This window comes from Lagenorhynchus albirostris, chromosome X (genome assembly GCF_949774975.1).
Source record: "Lagenorhynchus albirostris chromosome X, mLagAlb1.1, whole genome shotgun sequence".
Lineage (NCBI taxonomy): Eukaryota > Metazoa > Chordata > Mammalia > Artiodactyla > Delphinidae > Lagenorhynchus > Lagenorhynchus albirostris.
The window spans coordinates 515525-538290 of NC_083116.1; the positions used below are offsets into that span (position 1 = coordinate 515525).

At 39.4% G+C, this 22766-nt stretch overlaps 1 protein-coding gene across 1 annotated transcript; it reads right to left on the minus strand.

The window, feature by feature from the left end:
* Positions 1-663: 663 nt before the first annotated feature.
* VBP1 (VHL binding protein 1) lies at positions 664-22766 on the minus strand. The gene is made up of 6 exons (XM_060137880.1): positions 22629-22766; positions 17740-17864; positions 7330-7396; positions 6209-6307; positions 3766-3904; positions 664-1751 (listed from the first exon to the last, which is right to left on the minus strand). Exons 1-6 carry the CDS (start codon positions 22719-22721, stop codon positions 1681-1683), a joined length of 594 nt encoding a protein of 197 aa, XP_059993863.1. The 5' UTR covers positions 22722-22766; the 3' UTR covers positions 664-1680.

A 22766-nucleotide genomic window follows, 5' to 3' on the forward strand; every position in this document is an offset into this window, starting at 1 on the left:
AATTAAGCTTGAAAATGCCATGTCAAATCAGGATGGTTATGTTATTCTGAAAATGTAGACTGCTGTAAGAGAAGCTTTCTGGCAAAGGCAAGACTTAAATATCTTTTATTTAATTAACAGAGCCTAATACTGTTTCTGACACATACTGGGTGCTTATGTATATTTGCTGAATAATTAACTTAATTTTTGCTCTTTAATTCACACCTCTAAAGAGCTGTTTCCTCATATTGCCTGGAATACCTAAAAATTCGTATTTAGATTTTCACGGACTTAAATTAAGACAAAATTAAGATCTTCTGAGCAAATCATTCCTATCCTAATATTAACAGGGACATTTGATACCAATATACTTACCATAATAAAGTTTGGGAAAAAGTAGCACTTAAAATACATCAAGACGTTTACAAACCTCAAATTCTAAAATATGGAAATTCAAAAGTATCAAAGAAAAATTGACAAGGAACTCTGCTATCTTTCAGATTTAACTTCTCAATTGTTTGCTTATCTATATTCCTTCCAAAGGGATCTTATGTTGTTTCTACAAACATAAGAGGTTCTTGGGACACGGCTAGTTATGGTGTAAGTAAATAAACTTTACGAGTATGTGGAAAGACCCATGTTAATTTTAGAAAGTATAACATAAAAAAAGGTACTGTGCCACAGTTTTAACTTCACTGTTTTAATATCATGAAATACAAGTACAAAACATTGTACAAGTATACTCTTTACTACATGGAGATGGAATAATACATTTGTGTTTTTACCAGAATCTGTATCACCCAGTACTAGCCACTGTACCAATGGCTTTCCATAGGGATCTTCTAACACTCTTACGAAGTTTTATCATGAATAAAAAAGCTCACAACTCCGTTAAACCATCACAGATTTATATTTATCTTAATATTCCTGTTCAGCTGCTTTGGGGAACTGTTAAGAAGTACAAAATCGCCTCAGGCAAGAGTTTTCAGTGCGTAATTTTGTTATTTCATGTTGGCCAAGATCTCCTTTATGTTAGCATTGCAAAGGCTCTAGGCTCTGTGCACTTATATCGGGTTAGAAAGCGTTGTCTCAATAGCCCTCTTACTGTTTAGGAATGCAAATTACCACTTCCTGAAAAGTACAGAATATAATAATAGTTATTGGCTAAGCAGTAATTCATGAAACTGCATTTACACAGGACAAATAACAGCAATAGAGGACCATAAAGCCCCACGTGTGCTAAAGAAAAACAATTTTTCAAATATTCAAACTGTTTTTCCTACCTCTAAACTGGTTTTAACCACATCACAAGTGAGAGTAACACCAGCCAATAAAGAAAAAGTAAAGTGTGCTAAACTGTCCAAAAAGTCAGCTTCTATAGCATATCTCACAGTTTTCAGCCATTTCAGCTAAGACTTTTCTTATAACAAACAAACAAACAAACAAACAAAATGATGAAAGCAGCATTTACTTTGTTGGAAATGCAAAAAATAAAAATAAAAATACTGCAAATTTTATAAAATATTTGAAACTAATTCTGTTTTTATAAATAAATAAAGTGGTGTTTATCTTTTTTTAAAGTTTTAATCATCATTCTTGCTGTTAAAAATTATTTAAAGTTATGGCAACTTTTAAGGATAAACTTTGGGGTATTTAAAATAACATGTTTGGAAAATTGAACCACATTTTTAATTGCCAGCATTATGCTTTGTTCTTGGTAGAATCATCTTTGTTTCTTCTTTTTACATCCCAATTATAAACCCTGGCCATATCTGCAAGAATTGTCAAAGAAAATGCAAATGCAATTCTAAAGATAACATTCAATGACTAAGCATTCATTCACACACTGAATCAAAGACAGAAATCACACACAAAAAATACTAGTGACTACAGCAAGTTGCAGTATCATCTGGCAAAAAAGGGAACAAAATTACACCAAAATCAAGTCAAGGCCTCAAATCAATAATTGTTTAGCATATCTAGTCAACTATGGTATTATATTTAACAAATACGTGCTTGACACTGTCAACAGTTTTATAGAGAGCCCTTCATCCATGATAGTTCAAAGGTAGTTCAAAGCATACACTGACATGTAATGTTTAAATTATTACAATTATCAATCACTTTATCTCTTACCCTGTTTGGCTAACAGGACACTCACGCAATTTATTAAGCATCTACATCTTTTCCTTTCCACAAACGCCACCCTGCAGGCCTTCACATATCGATTATTTGTTTCATGGGTCATGCCTTTGGTGGTATATCCAAAATGCCACCATTGGACTAAAGGTCATCTAGATTTTCTCCAATGTTATCTTCTGGGAATGTTATAGTTTTGTTTTTTGTGTGTGTGAATGAAGTCTCCACATTACCAGTCACGTGCCAACTCCTGCTCTAGGCCTCAAACAGGCCTGCCTTCCCTCACCAACCACTCAACACCTGTCATGTGCTACGTGCTGTGGAGGAGAGAGAGAAAATGGAGCTCCTACACTTGAAGAGCTCCCAGTCTGGAATGAAAAATAAATAAAGCACTACGTGCAAAGTGCACTGGGAGCACAGAGGAACAACAAAACACCCTGAGAGGACTGGAAAATGTCCAGAAATGTTCTGCTGCTTGAGCCGACATATGAAAGACAAAACAGAGGAACCCAGGTAAACAGGGGGAAATGAGTCTAGATAGGAGGAACCAAGTGTGGACAAAGGACACAGCACATTTGGGGGCTGAGAAAAACCGATCGGGGTTATTTGGAACTTGGGTGCACTGAGAGAGGGCCAAGGCAGGAAGCAGTCAGTGGCATGAGGTAAGACTGGCAGGAAGCACCTCACAGGGCGCCCACGTGCATACCTTACATGTAACAAAGAACACTGAAGCATTATAACCAGAGGAATAAAAAGAAGTGTGACTCAGTGAATTCATGGTGAAGACAGTGTAAAGGACAGATGTGAGGAAACCAGACTAGAAAACTACTGAGTCTAGCTTCTAGAAGGCCAAAATGAGAGTAACAGCAATGGACAGAGAGATTTACAAGGGAAAGCTGACAAGAATCTGGTGATTAGTCGGCTTCTGGTGATGAAAGAGAGAGGAGCGAAGGTCGACTCCCACGTTTCTGTGCTGGGTGACTGTGCGGGGCTGACGACTAGGCGACAGGAGCACGTGAGCAGCTGGGTCAACATGCGAGCCCTCCCCCTCGAGCAGGATACCTGCCGCTGCCTGTTCTCTCTGCCTTAAATACAGTCTCAGTCCTATCTTCTCAAAGCCTGCTCTGAACTAATTCCAGCCCACACCTATCTTTCCCTAACTTTAAACTGCCTTGGTGTTGAGTACATGAAGTGAACTTACTTATATTTTGCTGTGAGACGATCATTCAGCAGGTTCACATGTGCAGTTGTAACAGAGCAAGACTTCGCCACTCTTCTTGTTTTGCACTGATCCTCTCACCAGCCCATGCCCCATACAGCTTAGCACAGTTGCAGGAACACAGGAGACCCTTAATAAATACACTACTTGACTAGCTATGAAGATGTCTTGGGAAAATATTTGAAAGAAAAATACTCATTTGCTAAATCGTCTTGCTGTTTCCACACTTTCACACTTCAAATTCAGATTAGTCTATCTATAAAGTTATTAAATATTAGTTCCAAGTGTGTCATTTACTACTCTCATAAAATCTGCAACTTAACATCAGTCTAAGAATAAGGACATTCTTTTCATTAAAGCAATGCATGTAAGAACGTTGAAAGCATCTTTCTCCTTTCCCCCCTTTGCCTTTTTTTAGGAAAGGATACTGACTTCTGTGGTAGTAAACTGATCTCGAAGAAAGTCGAGGTCTTCCTCAAGAGAATCAAGATTCTTTGTGGCAGTCGATAAATTCTTTTCCAACAACGCCTGAGCTTCATCAATATCATATTCAAGCATTACATTTGCCTGAAGAGAGAAAAGCATGACAATGTCCGAACACTTACCCAGTGCTTTACAGGTTAGAACAGGGGTTGGCAAACTACAGCCCTTGGGCCAAATCCGGCCGGCTGCCTTTTGTCCTAAGTTTTATTGAAACCCAGCCATTCTTTATTCACTTAGACTTGCATGCTACGTGGCAAAGCTAAGTACTACTTGTGACAGAGACCGTGTGGTCTGCAAAACCAAAAATATTTACCCTCTGGCCCTTAACAGAACATTTACTGACCCCTGGGTTAGAGAATATATTCACACACATTTTATCATTTACTCGTCATAACAACCCTGGAGAGGCAAGTTACCTTCTCTACAGTTAAGAAAACAGAGGCTCCGAGAGGTCAGGTTACCTACGCTTTCGGGGATACTACATAAATGGAAGAATTACCATAAGAACCAGTATCTTTAGTTACCAAATCCTATCTTTCTACTAGCTCTATTGTGACACCAAATAGTATCACATTCAGATCAACTGAAATAGTTGTTTCTGAGCTTAAGATACCAAAAGTTTTCAAAAACATACATATTATCTACATTTGATCCATTGAGAGAAACAGCTGGCTTTTACTGCCCCCTTCCTACCTCCAGAGTAAATGCTGACACAGGGGGAACCATACTCCTAGCACCTGACTTAACACAGGGCATTTCCTGAACCACTTTCCTTATCTGGCAAATGGAATTTGAAAATTACTCAAAGGATTGTTGGAAGAATTAAATGAGACAACATGAAAGTGCTTAGCACAAAGTAGGTGCTACATTCTTATTGACTGAATATGCCAATCCATGATAATCAGAAAACTGTATAAAAATTCAGATAGGACTAAAAATATTCAGTGCAGAGTAAATGCCTCTCTAAAACCCAGACCCACAATCTCATTTCTCAATGACTGATGCTTCTTATTACTTTTTCTTTTCCAGAAAATTTCTACACTTTGCTTACTTTTAACAAGAGAAAATCGAATACATTTAAAAATACTTCATTCATGTCAAAAAACATCAATCATTCATTCAGGAAGTACCGTGTGCCAAGTATATCTCCTTAGTTGATTCACCCCTCAACTACTGCCTGATCGGCCTCTCTATTTGACGGTCTAATAGTCACCTCAAGACTGACATGCCCAAAACACAACTCCAAGTCGCCCTGCAAACCTGTTAGTCCTTTGCCTGTGATATGAGTTACAAATATTTTTCCTGTTGATTGTCTTTTGACTTTGCTCATGGTTTCTGAATTCTGAGGCCTGAAAAACCATCCTTATTTCAGGGCTCTAAATAAGTTATCTGTGACTTGGCCTACAATTTTGATGGTGTCAGTATTTCATCACACATTTCAAATGTGATCCACTTGGAATTCACCATCGTGTATGGTGGGCTCCAGCCGTAATTCTCTCTCTCTTGAGAGAGAGAGAGAGAGAGCTCCCTGTTGTCCCAGTCTAGTTTATGAAATCACCTTATCCCCACTTGCTGATTAAATGTGTGCCAAGGGAAAGAGAAACAAAGGACAATAACCCTTAGGATTTGGGCTACTGGATGGACAGCTGTTCCATTTACAGAACTAAAACTAAACAAGTACGGGAATTATGCTTGTAGAAATAAATGTACAAACTCTGAAAAGATTACAGCTAACAGAAATCAGGAGGAGGAACTAAGGGACAGAGAAGTGAGTTTCCATGTACGAATCTGCCTATCTTTCATGGCACGACATTGCCTCTCAGGGATGACTCTACAGGATAGCAAGCGGAAATCCTCCCAGCTGGGAGAGCTGAGAGCAGTCGTGACTGGCTGCTTTGTATGGGAACTTGCCTGAGGTAACAAGACCTATGGATAGCTAGCTGGACAGTCAGGAATGGCTTGGCTGGTCGATCATGGGACTGAGAGGAGTAAAATAGGAAAAAATCACAGAGAAGGTTTGTGAAATCATCAAAATTGAAATATATGATTTTTAAAAATGGGTTCTAACCTCAAGGTTTTTGTAATAATCCTTGCCCCCTCAAATTTAGAGAGATCTTTCTAGAACTAACAAAATCTGATGATGAAGAAACATCTATCTAAGGTTCAACAGCACCTTCTGTTACATTTAAGAGCTAAAGCATTAGTTGGAGGGGAAGCAGGGTTTTGGTCCGTTTTGTTTTGATTGGGAGAGACTCGAGCATGCTTCTGCAGCAATCTTCCTCACACTCCCGATCCCCCTGAATGCCACCCCTTCATTCCTTCCACAGCTTCAACAATAATGCTTTACAAATGTCAGCCAAGGAAGCTGTGGCTATTACATTTACTTACCCCCAACCACAGACACACTTTATCGGTAGGAGGAACTGAAGCTTTGCAATACAGGTTATCTGCCAGTAAGAACCTGGTCTCCAGTGAATTGGTGGACTCCTTCAAAAAAAATGACAGTACTGTAAACAGTCCATTTTCACACCAAGGTTATAAGGAAGAGATCACAGAACTGAACCTAAGCCATTTAAAACAGTCCTATCACACAGACTAAGTAGAGTGGTAAAGAAAGGAATGCTGGAGCCAGACGGATGGGCAGGGAGGCTCGTGCGTCCTGGCTCAGCTACTTACTATAGCTCTGAAGGCTGTGGCAAGCAGAGTTCTCACACACTCACACTCCCCCACACACACACCCACACACACACACCCCAGTCTCACACCCCTCCCCGCCCCCACACACACCCCAGTGCCTGGCACAGAGTAAGCACTAGACAAGCGCTATCTATTATTACTTCATCAGTGCTTCGTGCTCAACAACCAATTTTCTGAAGCCTCTTATTAAGTTCATGACATAAAAAACGTACTAGAAATGTAGTTATTCTATCAGTCAAGTAATAAATCATATATACATACACATACTATTTTAAATACAATATACTTATGACATTTAATTTTTACAGTCTGCTTATGTAACAAATATTGGATGAGGACTTGGAAGAGTCTCAAATCCAGTTCTGCCAGGAACTAGCTATGTAACAGTGCTCAAGTGTAACCTCTTTGCAAATGTTGCCTCAGCTGTGAAATGAGAACCTGAAACGTCATTTCTAAAATTTTTTCCAGCTCTGTAAGTACTGGACTCACTCCTTATTCTTAGAGAGAACAATAACAATAACAACAACAGAAACTATTAGATGCTGCTCAAAATGACATTTTCTTTTTGTACTTAAAAGAATTTCAAATTGCATTTAAGTTCTGCAGATACTACATATAAGTAAAATACCCCAAGAAGTGTGGGTCCTAGAATTAAACCTGACTTTTGGCGGAAAGCCACATGTCTCACTGTCTGTGATGTCAGTACACGTGCTCAGGACTGGTTCAAATACCAGTGACCAAGGAGTCAAGGAACACATGTCTCTGCTGAAGTATCCTGGTTTGCTCATGTTTACAAAGAAAACTGCACTTACTTTTTTCTTCTGCATGTACTTTAGAATTTCTAAAGTCTGCTTAATTTCAGGAATCTGACCTTTTAGCCTGTGAATAAGAAAAAGGTTAACTTAGTATTTGGCATCAGGACACAGTCTTACTAGCTTTGCATTTTCTACTGATATGTTTTGAGGACAATTTATATATATGAAATATTTAAGATATTTTATCTGTAAGATATTTAATAAATTTTGTTTATTAAAATATTTAAGATATTTTAGACATAAATATTTATTAAAATATTTAGATATAATAGCAAATATTTACGGAATGACTACTGTGCACAGAGTCCTATTCTATACGTCAAACCCCCCATCATTAGTTAACATTTCTAGAGAAAATCATATTCCACAGAGGTGATTCAGAGGTTCTACATTTAATTAGAATTGCATTTTAAATACTCATTTTTAAAATAACATGCATTCAAATATTATATTCTAAATTGAAAACCACCAACTCCCTCAGTCACAGGCAGCTCAGCACCAGCAAGTGCAGGGACAGCTTCTCAGGGCCTGCGCTTCCCACACTGTAAAAAGCACTTGAATACCTAACACACCACAGTAAGATATAGTACAACTCTGCGATGCTTTTAAGCTTTGGGTAATTTTTCTTTAACTTTTATGTTGAAAAATACTTTCTTTTCAAGTTAGGTAACAACTGTTCTTAAAATTATAAATGGATCACTGTTTGAACACACGAAAAAACTTAAGAAAACGATGGACATGATGAGACTGATCAGACTCAACAGTTAAGTTATATTATAGCTACTAGAAAAACAACTAGGCTGGAACAACTGGACATCCACACATAAAAAACGTGAATCTAGACATAGACACTACACATTTCACAAAACTTAAGCTCACATGAATCACATACCTAAAGGTACAATGCAAAACTATAAAGCTCCTAGAAGATAACACAGGAGAAAACCTAAATGACCTTGGGTATGGTGATGACTTTTTAGATACAACACCAAAGGCACAATCCATGAAAGAAATAATTGACATGCTGGACTTTATTAAAATTAACAACTTCCACTCTGCACAAGACCCTGTCAAGAGAACAAAAAGACAAGCCACAGACTGTGGGAAAATATTTGCAAAAGACACATTTGATAAAGGACTGGTATCCAAAATACCCAAAGAACTCTCAAAACTCAACGATAAGAAAATGAACAACTGGATTAAAAAAATGGACCAAAGCCTTTAACAGATACCCTACCAAAGATATACACATGGCAAATAAGCATATGAAAAGATGCTCCACATCGTATGTCATCAGAGGATTGCAAATTAAAATAACGAGATACCACTACACACCTATTACAATGGCCAAAATCCAGAATACTGACAAGTCCGGATGTTGGTGAGGATGTGGAGCAACAGCCCCTTTGGAAGACAGTGTGTCAGGTTCTTACAAAATAAAAATACTCTTACCATATGATACAGCAATCATGCTCCTTGGTATTTACCCAAAGGAGCTGAAAACTTAGGTCCACACAAAAACTGCACACAAATGCTTATGGAAGCTTTATTCATAATTGCCCAAACTTGGAAGCAACCAAGATGACCTTGGTAGGCAAATGGAGACATAAATTGTGGTCCATCCAGACAATGGAATAGTATTCACTGCTAACAAGAAATGATCTATCAAGCCACGAAAAGCCATGGGGGAACCTTGAATGCATATGACTAAGTGAAGGACGCCAACCTGAAAAGGCTGCAGACTGTATGATTCCAGCTATAAGACACTCTGGAAAAGACAAAACTATGGAGACAGTAAAAGGATCAGTGGTTGCCAGGGGTTTAGGAGGGGGAGGGAGGGATGAACATGCTGAGCACAGAGCATTCTTAGGGAAGTGAAACTACTCTGTATGATGCTATAATGGTGGATACATCACATCGTGCATGTGTCCAAACCCATAGAATGTACAACACGAGGGTGAACACTAATGTAAACTATGGACTTTAGCTAATAATAACATATCAACCTTGGCTCATCAGTTGTAACAAATGTTCCACTCCGGTGAAGGGTGTTTGTTGATAATGGGAAGGCTATGTGTGTGTGGGGGCGGGGGCTATACAGGAAATCTCTGCATCTTCTGCTCAAGTTTGCTATGAAACTAAAACTGGCCTAAAAAATAAAGCGTATTAAAAATAATTTTTAAAAACTACTAGCAACTAATTCCCAAATGAAATCAATCTCACTGACAAGAAAATAAGAGATAAAAATATGCTGAAAACACTCAAAGTCAAACTTAGAGAAGAAAGAATGAAACATTTTTAGCTCTTTTTTTGGATTAAAGCTGCTCAAGGCTTTAAAGTGTTTTGCATGGAAAAATGTGCAAAACAGTTCTGGGAGTCCTGTCAAATCACAATGTAATCTGTAAGAAAACAGACTAAGGATACAAAAACAAAGCTGTGGTTCTTTCAAAATACATTTAACAAAATATTATTAGAGATCAGCATGTAAACAAAATTTAAATATGATAATGAAAATGTACTTCGTGAATTATATAAAGGAAGTCACATCATGTGTGAAGAAGGTTAGCACAGCAAACTTTATTACAGCGTGTGCTTCTGACCCGGCAAATATGTCAGATAAGCCTGCTGCTTAAAAAATAGTATCACTGGGGCTTCCCTGGTGGCACAGTGGTTTAGAGTCCGCCTGCCGATGCAGGGGACACGGGTTCGTGCCCCGGTCCAGGAAGATCCCACATGCCGCGGAGCGGCTGGGCCCGTGAGCCATGGCCACTGGGCCTGCACATCCGGAGCCTGTGCTCCACAACAGGAGAGGCCACAACAGTGAGAGGCCCGCGTACCACACACACACAAAAAAGTATCACTATCTGGTAGTACAGCCCAGTGAAGATTTGAGAAACACACCCTTAGCATTGATTTTTTTTTAAAGCGTAGTTTGAAGGCTAATGTTCTATGAACTCTTTACAATTCAATATGGATATCGTAGATCTCTCAATTTTGCTTATTTTTGTATATGTTGATATAGGTAAATGCTAGAAAGATCTACATTGAATCATTTATAAAATATCTGATACACATATAACATTAGTATGTTCAGATCAAGTTTTTTGGTCATGTAAATGATTTCTGTGATTGACTGACAGATTGATTTATGGCTGAGTTGGGTCTTCGCTGCTGCACATGGGCTTTCTCTAGTTGCGGCGAGCGGGGGCTACTCTTCGTTGCACTGCACGGGCTTCTCATTGTGGTGGCTTCTCTTGTTGTGGAGCACGGGCTCTAGGCGCGCGGGCTCTGTAGCTGTGGCTCGTGGGCTGTAGAGCGCAGGCCACCGTGCAAGTCTGAGCAATACACCCTCCCCACCCTGCTCTGTCCCAAAAGATAGCAGCTCTCCTGAACTGTGTGTTTACAGTCCCTTTTTTACTTTTTCAAATGGTTTCATCACATTTATGTGTATCCCTGAACAATATATTCTTTGCTAGTTTCTTAGCTTAATACAAATGGTCTCATGTTGTATGCATTTTTCTGGGGTTTTGCTTTATAACTCAATTAAGTTCCTAAGATTTGTTCATTCATCTTCACTGCTGTGTAATATCCATTTAAAAATATAACACAACTTGTTTATCCACTTCCTATCAACAGACACTTGGATCAGTTCCAGATCTTTGTTATTCCATGAACAATGGAAATCTCTAGGTTCTGGGAGTGGGTAGGGAAGTAAGAGGGAAGACAGCAGCTTAGAAGGGAAGTGGATCAAGTCTCCAAAGGGGGAATTTAAGGCTAAAGGGTAGGTGTTTTTCCTCCCTCTAAATTGCTGTGGGTGAATCACATTACCCACCCCATCATGGCTACAGGGCAGAAAAACAGCAGAATTGGCCAAAGGCAGGGAGAAGGTCAGGCTGAGGAGCTGAGAATACAGGTACTGGCCCCCAGCAGTTCCCCTTGCCCACGCCCACTCCCCCTCCCAGGGGAGATGCCAAAGACAGAGGAACGGAAAGAATGTCCCAGAGGCCCAGAGGCCGAGGCACCTGGTAGGGGAGAAACAGCATTTGTCCAATGGCTGTGCTGCAGAGTGTAAACTCCACCCACCAGGAGGGACTTGAATTACTTCTGTTCCCACACACATTAATGGCCAAAGGAACTGATAACCCTGAGGGAATATGAGCTGATGGGGAAAAAAATGGTAATCTGATAAACTCAACTACAAAATAAAATAAAGACAATAAATTCGACAACCTGTACCAGATGAAATAAAATCAAATTCTACAAGATTATACAGTGAGTATTTAAAAATACTTCAAAGAGAAAAGACAGGATATTGGTAATATGAAGAAGAAACAAGTAGCTGTAAGAAGGACCAAAAATACTACGTATAAAAAGTGTAATGGTTGAAATAAGGAACTCACAGATATCCATTTAATTGCCAAAAGACAAATTACCAAAATAGCAGAAGACAGGAAATAATAAAGAGACAGGGAAGGCAGAATTAGAAGAGTCAACATCCATATTAACAGGAATCCCAGAAGGAGAGAAGGAAAAAAATTAACAGATGACAGAAAAAAATGAAAAAATGATAATCACAAAATTTCCAGTTAGAGAAAGATAAAGCACATATAATTCATGTGTTAAAGAGTTCACCACAAGACAATGAAATACTAAATAACTTTTTTATATACCTATCAATAATTACTTTATTTATATATTTTTAAATAGATCTTTATTGGAGTATAATTGCTTCACAATACCGTGTCAGTTTCTGCTGTATAACAAAGTGAGTCAGCCATATGCATACACATGTCCCCATATCCCCTCCCTCTTGAGCCTCACTCCCACCCTCCCTATCCCACCCCTCTAGGTCATGGCCAAGCACCAAGCCGATCTCCCTGTGCTATGCTACTGCTTCCTATACAGCTGAAGGAAAAAGTTAAATGACAGGCTGCAACAAAAGATTTACAACACCTGTAAAGAAAAGGTTAGTATCCAAACTACACAGCCGTCTGCTGCAAAACAACTCAGTCAAGCACAGAAACAGTTTTTGTTGCACAGCTGGTATCACAGAGGTGAGGGAACTTTCAGAAAAAATAAAAGGGGATAAAACTGGAAAAGGCTTTGAGTTGAGCAGTGAGGACTAGAGAAAAGCAGGCATCTCAAGGCAGGTGACAATACCAGCTATAGACCTGAGCCTGGCCCCTGACGCTCGGCTCAACAGGGGAGCTCACATATTAAGTGCAAGAACTTGGAACAGGGCTCAAGCAGTCCAAGGCTGATGAAGACCCACAGCTCCTGCAAAAGCAAAATTGTCTATAGATAAAAGCAATCCACACAGGTATCCATGGTTACAGGAAGCTGACATATAGTCAGTTAAGGAAGAATTTAAGAAAGATATCCTCACAGGGCTTCCCTGGTGGCGCAGTGGTTGAGAATCCACCTGCTGATGCAGGGGACGCGGGTTCGTGAGCTATGGCCACTGAGCCTGCGCGTCTGGAGGCTGTGCTCCGCAACGGGAGAGGCCACAACAGTGAGAGGCCTGCGTACCGCAAAAAAAAAAAAAAAAAAAAAAAAAAGAAAGATATCCTCACAAAGACAAATTATAGTCAGATAAAACAAAAGAGATGACAATCTTGAAAGTATCCAAAAAGAAAAAATAGTTTATCTAAAAAGATTTAAAATAAAACCATATATTGTTTACATGGAACACCCTTAAATATAAATAATAAATAAGCTGAAAGAAAAGGGATTGGAAAAAATACACCAGGAAAATGTTAGCCACCACTCCTGGGTATGTATCTGAAGAAAACTATAATTCGAAAAGATACATGCACCCCACTGTTCATTGTAGCACTATTTACAATAGCCAAGACATGGAAGCAACCTAAATGTCCATCGACAGATGAATCAATAAATAAGACGTGTTACATGTATACAATGGAATATTACTCAGCCATAAAAAAGAACGAAATAATGCCATTTGCAGCAACATGGATGGACCCAGAGGTTGTCATACTGAGTGAAGTAACTCAGACGAAAAAGACAAATATCATATGATATTGCTTATATGTGGAATCTAAAAAAAATGGTACAAATGAACTTATTTAGAAAACAGAAATCGAGTCACAGATGTAGAAAACAAACTTATGGTTACCAAAGGGGGAAGGGGGGAGGGATAAATTGGGAGCTTGGGATTGACATATACATACTATACATAAAATAGATAACTAATAAGAACCTACTGTATAGCACAGGGAACTCTACTCAATACTCTGTAATGACCTATATGGGAAAATAATCTAAAAAAGAATGGATATATGTACGTGTATAACTGATTCACTTTACTGTACACCTGAAACTAACACATTGTAAATCAACTGTACTCTAATAAAATTTTTTTAAATGTTAGCCAAAAGAAAGCCGGAGTAGCTCTAAGTCTCCAACAAAACTGACTAAAACAATAAGCATTATTTTACATAGGGTTAAATTCACCAAGAAGACTTCGTAATTCTCAAATTGCATGCACCTAATAGAAAAGACTAAAAAGCTTTTAAAAAAAAGGATAGAAAATTGTTTCAGGTTAAGATGGCAGCAGACTAACACTTGCACCTCTAACTGTTCACATAGCAGAGAGCTGTTGAGATGATAGGAGTTACAGGGCTATTCCTACAAGGGAACAAAGTGACAGGTGAGCTGATTTCCTGCAGCCACTTTTTACCAAAGAGTACATGAAGGGACATTTCTCTTTACAGAAATATGCCAGCTTATTAATAAATAAAAAATAAATTACTGAATTAGAACATCATCATTTTGCAACTCATAATTAATGGATCTAGGAATTCAGTATCATTCTAAGAAACAACTAGATACTATCTGCCCCTTAATGGAGAAACAATACACAAACCTATGAAGGAGTGTTGCCAAAAAACAAAAACAAAAAAAGAAAAAAAAAACAAAAAAGAAAAACCTGACTATGAACAAGACTGCATATACAACTATCAACTTATAATAAACAGAAAGGGCAAAGAAACATACTTGAAAATCCCACAATTGCTTTGAAATTTAGCAACATACTTCTGAATAACCCATAGATTATGAATCTAAATGTGAAAGATAAAACAATAAAGCTTTGAGAATAAAACATTAAGAGAATATCTTCATGAACTTGGGATATTTCTTAAATAGGACACAAAAAGTACTAACCACTAAGGAAAAATTCTTAAATCAAACTACATTAAAAATAAAGGGTGATGTATATATGTCCATGCCACGGGTGTGATAGGGAGGGTTGGGTGGGAGGGAGGGAGACGCAAGAGAGAAGAGATATGGGAACATATGTATATGTATAACTGATTCACTTTGTTATAAAGCAGAAACTAACACACCATTGTAAAGCAATTATACTCCAATAAGATGTAAAAAAAATAAAGGGTGATGACTCAAACAGTATATCCACAGTGCTTCCATTTAAAAAAAGAAATCGGAAGCCTACCCTATACCACACATAAAAATAAACTTCCGATGGATTAAGAAGTTAGATATGAAAATGAAAAAAATTAAGACTTTAAGAAGAACACTTAGGAGTATGTCTTTTTGAACATGGAATACAAAATAGGATTTCTTAAACAATACACAAAAAGCACTAACTATTAAGAGAACTTTTGACTTAAAACATTTAAATTAAGAACTACTCATCAAAAGAAATCATAAGGGGAAAAAAAAGAAAAATTACAAAAGCAAGAAAAATTTCTCACATATAACCTAAAAGGACTAGTATCCAATATATAAAGAATCCCTACAAATAAAAAAAGACAACCAACCCATTATTAAATGAATAAAACTCTTCAAAAAAGTTTTCCACATTTGCTGTCTCCATCATTCTCCTTTGAACCACTGGGCCAACACTGTTCCCATCCAGAACACCAATGACTTCCACTTTGCTAAGTCCAAGTCCATTCTCAGTCCTTATCCCACTTGGGTGAGCCATCCGCAGCATTTGACACAGGTGATCATTCCCTTCTCCATGATACATTTTCTTAGCTAGGCTTCCAGAACCCCATGATCTCCCAGTTTTCCTGACCTCACTTAAAGTTTCTTTTCAGCCTTTTTTGCTGGTGTTCCCTCTTCTCCCTAACTTCTTACTGTTGCAATGTCCAGATCTTTGATCTTCTCTTCACTTGCATGCACTCTCTTGGTGATGGACCTCATTCAGTCCCCTGGCTTTAAATGACTCCCAAATTTTTATCTCCAACCCAGATCGCTCCCAAAATTCACATTCATATATTTAACCGTCTACCTAACACCTCCACCTGGATGTCCAAATGATGTCCAAGGCATCTCAAATGTGTCCAGAATTGAACTCCTCCTGATCTTCCCCCAAACCTGCTCCACCCACAGTCTTCTCAGATGTTGGTAACTCTCCCTTCCAGTTGCTCAGACCTGGGAGCCATTCCACATGCCTCCACAGTACTAGAGTTACCAAGGTAACTATGACACACGGATTCCCTCTGCTTCCCCAAGGCTTGGTCCTGAGGTCCATTTTCTTCTCTGTCTGTAACCTCCGTGCAAATGACCTCAAAGCCAATGGCTTTATGCTTCTTTTTCAAATAAAAATAAACTTTTATTATAAAAGCAATAAATGTACATTGCAGAAAATTAAGAATACAGGTAACCAAAATAAGAAAAATGCTATTTCCCACCACCCAAAGATTACCACTGTCAATATAACATCAGTGTCAATTCTTCCAGGTATTTCTGTGCACACACACATTTTTTCCCCAAATAAGAAGAGATAATGTTCATAGTGTTTTCTATCCTTTTTCCTATTAACACCCCTCATCTGTCCATGTTGATGACTTTTCATATCATCTAACACCTAGCCCTATTCAAATTTCCTCAGTTGTCACCAAAATCAAATGAGAAAATATATCTAAAAACAAACTTTTGGTTTGTTTTTTTCTTTTTTTTTGGTCGTGCCGCATGGCTTGTGGGATCTTAGTTCCCTGACCAGGGATTGAACCCACACCCTCGGCAGTGAAAGTGCGGAGTCCTAACCACTGGACCACCAGGGAATTCTCATCTAAAGACAAACTTTTGTATTTTTGCGTAAGTGGTACCCTCACGCCCAGACTACCCTTCCTCACTGGAGCCTGCTTCCAAACTCATAACCAGGCTTCAAAATTCTACATAGCCATCTGCTTCTCTTGGAAGTTTCCCCTGAATCCCTCTGTCCCCCTTCAGATCACCCGTTCCCCTATGCTAACTCATTACTGTGCACCATAACTCCTTGACTGCTATACTCTGTACTTATTTAAGTATCTATTATGCCCCTAGACCATAACCCTGTTGAAAGCAGATACTGGACCTTATTTCACCCAAAACAGTATCTGGCACCTATGAGGAATTCCATAAACATTCAACTGACAGAAGAATGCTGTCACATGTGCATAGCAGGTATCTGTAGGTATTTATTACTGTGGATTGATTTCGTAAGCTACTATGAACATACAGGGGAATAAAGGATCGAGAGCAAGAATACTTCTGCCCTATCACTTATGAAGTCTTGGCAAGGTCACAACTTCTGTGGGTTTCTCATCTCATCGGCAAAATGAAAAGAATGAACTAGACATTTAAGATGTTACGATCCTAGAAGCTTTGGAATAAGGACTTCAGTATTCATTCTATTACGTTTGCAAAAGCATCTTTAGACTGACAATACCAAAGTGCTGGTGAGAATGAAGAACAACTGGAACTCCCAATACATTGCTGGTGGCAGTGTAATATGCTAAAGCCACCTAGGAGGACTTTTGGCAGTTTCTCATAAAATTAAACATACACTTACCATACAAGTCAGCAATTCTACCCCTTGGATAATTACCCAGGAGAAATGAAAACAAATGTCCACCCAAAGACTTAAAACCAAATGGGGAAACAAACCAAATGTCCATCGACAAGCAAATAGATAAAAATAGACAAAAACTGTGGTACATCCACATACAATGGAAAATGACTCAGCACTAAAAAGAAACTAATTTACTGATACACACAACACCACGGATGACTCTCAAAAAGCATTATACTAAGTGTAATAAGCCTGACGTAAAACAGTAGTTACTGTATGCTTCCATTTATATGAAGTTCAAGAACAGACAAAACTAATTTATGGTGAAAATAATCAGAACAGTGGCTGTCTCTGGGAGTGTGCAGGGTTGGGCGTAAAGGGGCAGGAGGAAACTTCCTGAGGTAACAGAAATGTTCCATATATTGATCTGGGCAATGGTTACAGAAGTGGATACATTTATCAAAACTCATCAAACTGAACATTCAACGCATAGACATTTTATCTGTATGCAAATTATGTCTCGATCTTTTAAAAGTCTAAGCTATACAATATTAATTTTAAAAACTTAGAAATTTTGCACTTACCTCCTTTTCTTTTGAGCAAGGTTGAGCTCCATAAACTTATACTTCTGGTACTGTTCATCCAGCTTCTTCAGTACTGTATCTGCAGTCTCATTCCCAGGCTGTTTCATGAAGGAATCTACATCTTCCTTTAATATCAAAAAGAATACATTACAAATTTTAGAATTCATACCTCTGATTTTTGACCGCTATAGCTTTATTTTTAAACATAAAAAGAGCTTGTGTTTCTTTTTCTCCAAAGGCTTGTTTTTAACTAAAAAAGTATTTATAAAAAGTTAGAGACCATTTCAGACAGTGCACATACATTATGTAGCTAATTTATTATTCTTCCACCTTCCTCTTTTTATTTATATATAGGGAAAGAAAGATGACCTTGTCTGCTTTTTTTTTAACATCTTTATTGGGGCATAATTGCTTTACAATGGTGTGTTAGTTTCTGCTTTATAACAAAGTGAATCAGCTATACATATACATATGTCCCCATATCTCTTCCCTCTTGCGTCTCCCTCCCTCCCACCCTCCCTATCCCACCCCTCCAGGTGGTCACAAAGCACCCAGCTGATCTCCCTGTGCTATGCAGCTGCTTCCCACTAGCTATCTACCTTACGTTTGGTAGTGTATATATGTCCATGCCTCTCTCTCGTTTTGTCACAGCTCACCCTTCCCCCTCCCCATAGCCTCAAGTCCGTTCTCTAGTAGGTCTGTGCCTTTATTCCTGTCTTACCCCTAGGTTCTTCATGACATTTTTTTCCTTAAATTCCATATATATGTGTTAGCATACGGTATTTGTCTTTCTCTTTCTGACTTACTTCACTCTGTATGACAGACTCTAGGTGTATCCACCGCATTACAAATAGCTCAATTTCCTTTCTTTTTATGGCTGAGTAATATTCCATTGTATATATGTGCCACATCTTCTTTATCCATTCATCCGATGATGGGCACTTAGGTTGTTTCCATCTCCGGGCTATTGTAAATAGAGCTGCAATGAACTTCAAAGCTTTTGCACAGCAAACGAAACCATAAAGAAGACCAAAAGACAACCCTCAGAATGGGAGAAAATATTTGCAAATGAAGCAACTGACAAAGGATTAATTTCCAAAATTTACAGGCAGCTCATGCAGCTCAATAACAAAAAAACAAACAACCCAATCCAAATATGGGCAGAAGATCTAAATAGACATTTCTCCAAAGAAGATATACAGATTGCCAAAAGACACATGAAAGAATGCTCAACATCATTAATCATTAGAGAAATGCAAATCAAAACTACAATGAGATATCATCTCACACCGGTCAGAATGGCCATCATCAAAAAATCTAGAAACAATAAAAGCTGGAGAGGGTGTGGAGAAAAGGGAACACTCTTGCACTGCTGGTGGGAATGTGAATTGGTACAGCCACTATGGAGAACAGTATGGAGGTTCCTTAAAAAACTACAAATAGAACTACCATATGACCCAGCAATCCCACTACTGGGCATATACCCTGAGAAAACCATAATTCAAAAAGAGTTATGTGGGCTTCCCTGGTGGCGCAGTGGTTGAGAGTCTGCCTGCCGATGCAGGGGACGCGGGTTCGTGCCCCGGTCTGGGAAGATCCCACATGCTGCGGAGCGGCTGGGCCCATGAGCCATGGCCGCTGAGCCTGTGCGTCCGGAGCCTGTGCTCCACAACGGGAGAGGCCACAACAGTGAGAGGCCTGCGTACAGCGCCAAAAAAAAAAAAAAAAGAGTTATGTACCAAAATGTTCATTGCAGACCTTGTCTGCTTTATACATCCGCCTTGCAGCACATTGCCTAGTCATGTGCCCTAGCCACAAAACGATTCAACAGGCTGTGTGCCAAAATTATAGATTTTATTACTGAAATTTTTAACTGAACAAGTTCTGCCACAGATATCATGCTAAATATCGTCATTAGGTTCCCAAGACAAGTCACAACTGCTTCCTTGAGTATCAAGTGGTTGAAATAAAGTAAGCCTAAAAGGCAAACTGAACAATCTTTTGTAACAGGAATAAATAAGCAAAAGAAAAGCAATAAAACTGAACTGCATTTTTTTAAATGTATACTGCACATGCTGGTCCTTGAAGAAAAGCTAGTTAATTAGGTTAAGGATCAGGAACTACGTGAAACTATATGGAAACTTAAAGGAGATTCTGTAACAGCCTTCTAGTAGTTTAAAGAACTTTAGTCCTTCCTTGCAACTAAGTTATATTCAATTATCTCAGTTTCTGGGATCTCTACATCATTATTCTTATCCATGCTTACTAGCTATAAGGGAGTATTTTAGCAGAAACGAGGCAAGAAGCAAAAAGAAGAGAAACACAGCAAGGGAGTGAACTATGAAGCCATCAAGCTAGAGACTAAAAGAAATTGAAAAGGTGAGGCTGAGGCAATGGCTGAGTTCTGCATGGAGATGAAATGCATGCAGTTAAAATGCAGATAAATGCATTCTGGAGATAAAATGGAGATAGCATCTTCCTAGAAGGCTCACTGTAGGAAGAGAAATGTCCAAGTTTTTTAGCACATGTTATTAGAAGCTTAGACTCTAACAAGGAGAATTAACTACAGCAGCATAAGTTTGTGGTTAAGAGACAGGGGCTGCCTGGTTTGAATGCTGGCTTCATCACATACTAGATGACCTTGGAAGTTATTTAACCTTTCTCTTTGGCTCAATTTCCTCATCTTTAAAAAGAAAAAAGTACCTTTTCCTCACAGGGGATTAAATGAGTTAGCACGTGTAAAATACTTAGAAGAGTACACAACAGCTAGTAAGTGTTCAACATTAGATATGTATAAGTGTACAAAACTACAGGGAGGTCATATCTGAACTAGATGTTGAGAGATGGAGAGGTCAACAAATCGACAAGGGGGAAAAGGGACAATTAAAGCAGAGAAAGAAAACAAATTACTGCATCAACGGGAATGGGGAAAAGGCAAGGTGTGACTTTTAACCACTATCAACACAGAAACTAATATATATTAAGCATCTACTTGCAATACTGAAAGCACAGTCTCTGTTTCTCAGGGCAACTCTAACTACTGTTACTCCTATTTCAGTTAAAGAAACGGAGGCTCAGATTGTAAAATAATATGCTCAAGATTAAGCAGCAACTGGGAAGTAGAGGCATGATTCAAACCTTGTTCTATTTAGAAACCACTGTTCTTTCTATAATACCATGTTATTCCAATTAGTTTAGGAACACACAAATATTTATGTAAATTTGGATTATTTATTATATCATATTGATAGAAATTTTAAGGTCTAGAAAAAATAACTTGTGACATTTTAGGGAAAATGCATTTTAAGATAACAGTTTATAAAGCCCTTTGATAAAGCTTATCCTCCTGAATTAGATTTCTGAAGCCATCTCTTGCTGAGCACCATGGGTGTGGTATTTTAAGGCACTATGGAAATTCAATCAACACTTAGTTATGAGCTTATACTGTGTGTCAGGTACTGTGCTAGCGTCAGGAGAAATGACAGGGAGCAAGGTAATGACCTAACCTCCCTCCCAGTGGCAGAGCATGGCGCAGAAGTAGAGCTCTGCAGCCCCACAGATTGCCTAAGTTCAAAGCCTGGGTAACTCACTTACACCCTGTGTGACTTGGAGCAAGTTACTCAAGGGCTCTGTGTCTCTGTTTCAACATGTACAAAATGAGAATAACAGTATCTGCCTCTTAGAGTTTTGTAAAAGCATTAGGAAAGTGCCCGGTATTCAACAAATTTTCTCTCTTGTTGACAGTTACCTGGGAGATGAGTGGAAAGAAATAAATGGCACGGCTCAGGGAGAAAAAACAAAATAACTGAAGAAAATAGTACAAAACCGAATCATCAAATGCAAATATGCACAGAATGTATATAAAAGTGGTGTGAATAAAAGAATAAATAAAAGAAATGGGTCTTTTGAAGGTTGGAAGATACCAAGAACAAAAAGGTAGAGACAAGGCAATATAGGTACAAACCAAAAGGTTGAGAAATTTCCATTAAGATTTTATAGTAGTTCAGGCAAAACTGAGTGGAGAAAGGTGGGCGATACCGGCCTGGAAGGCCACTCAGGTTTTCTCTTATTATTCAAATAATATTCAAATACTATTTCGAGAACAGCCTTACGGGGCGGGGACAGGATTGAAAGCACTACTTGTTTCCCTCTGTTTGGCCTTGGGTTGGTCTCCCTGTTCTGTGAAGCCTCCAACAATGCATTCCCTGCTTCCTCTCTCACCTGCACACAATTTATTCTCTAAGTTGTTAAGACCATTTAGCTAAAAGCAAATGTGGTTACACAGGGGCTTCACTTAGACACCTTCTGGTGACCGCCCGTGGCCGACTGGCTGAAGCCTCAGGGGCCCAGCGGGCCACACAAGGCCTTCAAGGTCTCCCCGGTCCGACGTTCCCCTCCGCCTTCCTCCGAGGCAACTGGCCACCGCAGCCCTTCAACACACTAGGTGCCATTTCCTATGTTCCCACCTGAGCTCCTCTGCCTGCTCACTGTACCCCGTCACCATCTACGCATCGGTCTCCCCGGCATCTACGCTGACTCTCAAGCTTCTCACCGCCTCCGTTTTGCCGGGAAGTAGGGTCGAAATCCCGCGTCGGGGATGGGCTGGGGGGGCGGTCCCTCAGAGAGGCCCCGCTCCCCCTCCGGCTCCTGAGTCCTTCGCCCCGCGCCACCCCCCATCTTCTGGGGCCTTCTCAGACCGCGCGCCCCACGGCGGGTCCTGACACAGCTCAGTCGGTCCTGGCACGGAGGGGGAGAGCGGACGGAGCGCTCTCTCCGCGGTCCTTTAGCTCAATTCCTTCCCCCAACAACCAAGGCCGAGCTGGGGGCCAAGAAGGAAGGGGTAGCCCACCGCGTAGCGTCAAGATACCGAGCACCAGCGTGTCTCTTACCACGAAAACGGCCTCAGGAATCCCCAGGTGGAGCCGCCGTCCGTTCCCTCCGGCCACTTCTCCCAAAACACAACCTTCCTTACCGGCCGCCATCTTGGGGAAGCGAGCGCGCGACTAACGGCCTATCGAGCGCCTGTA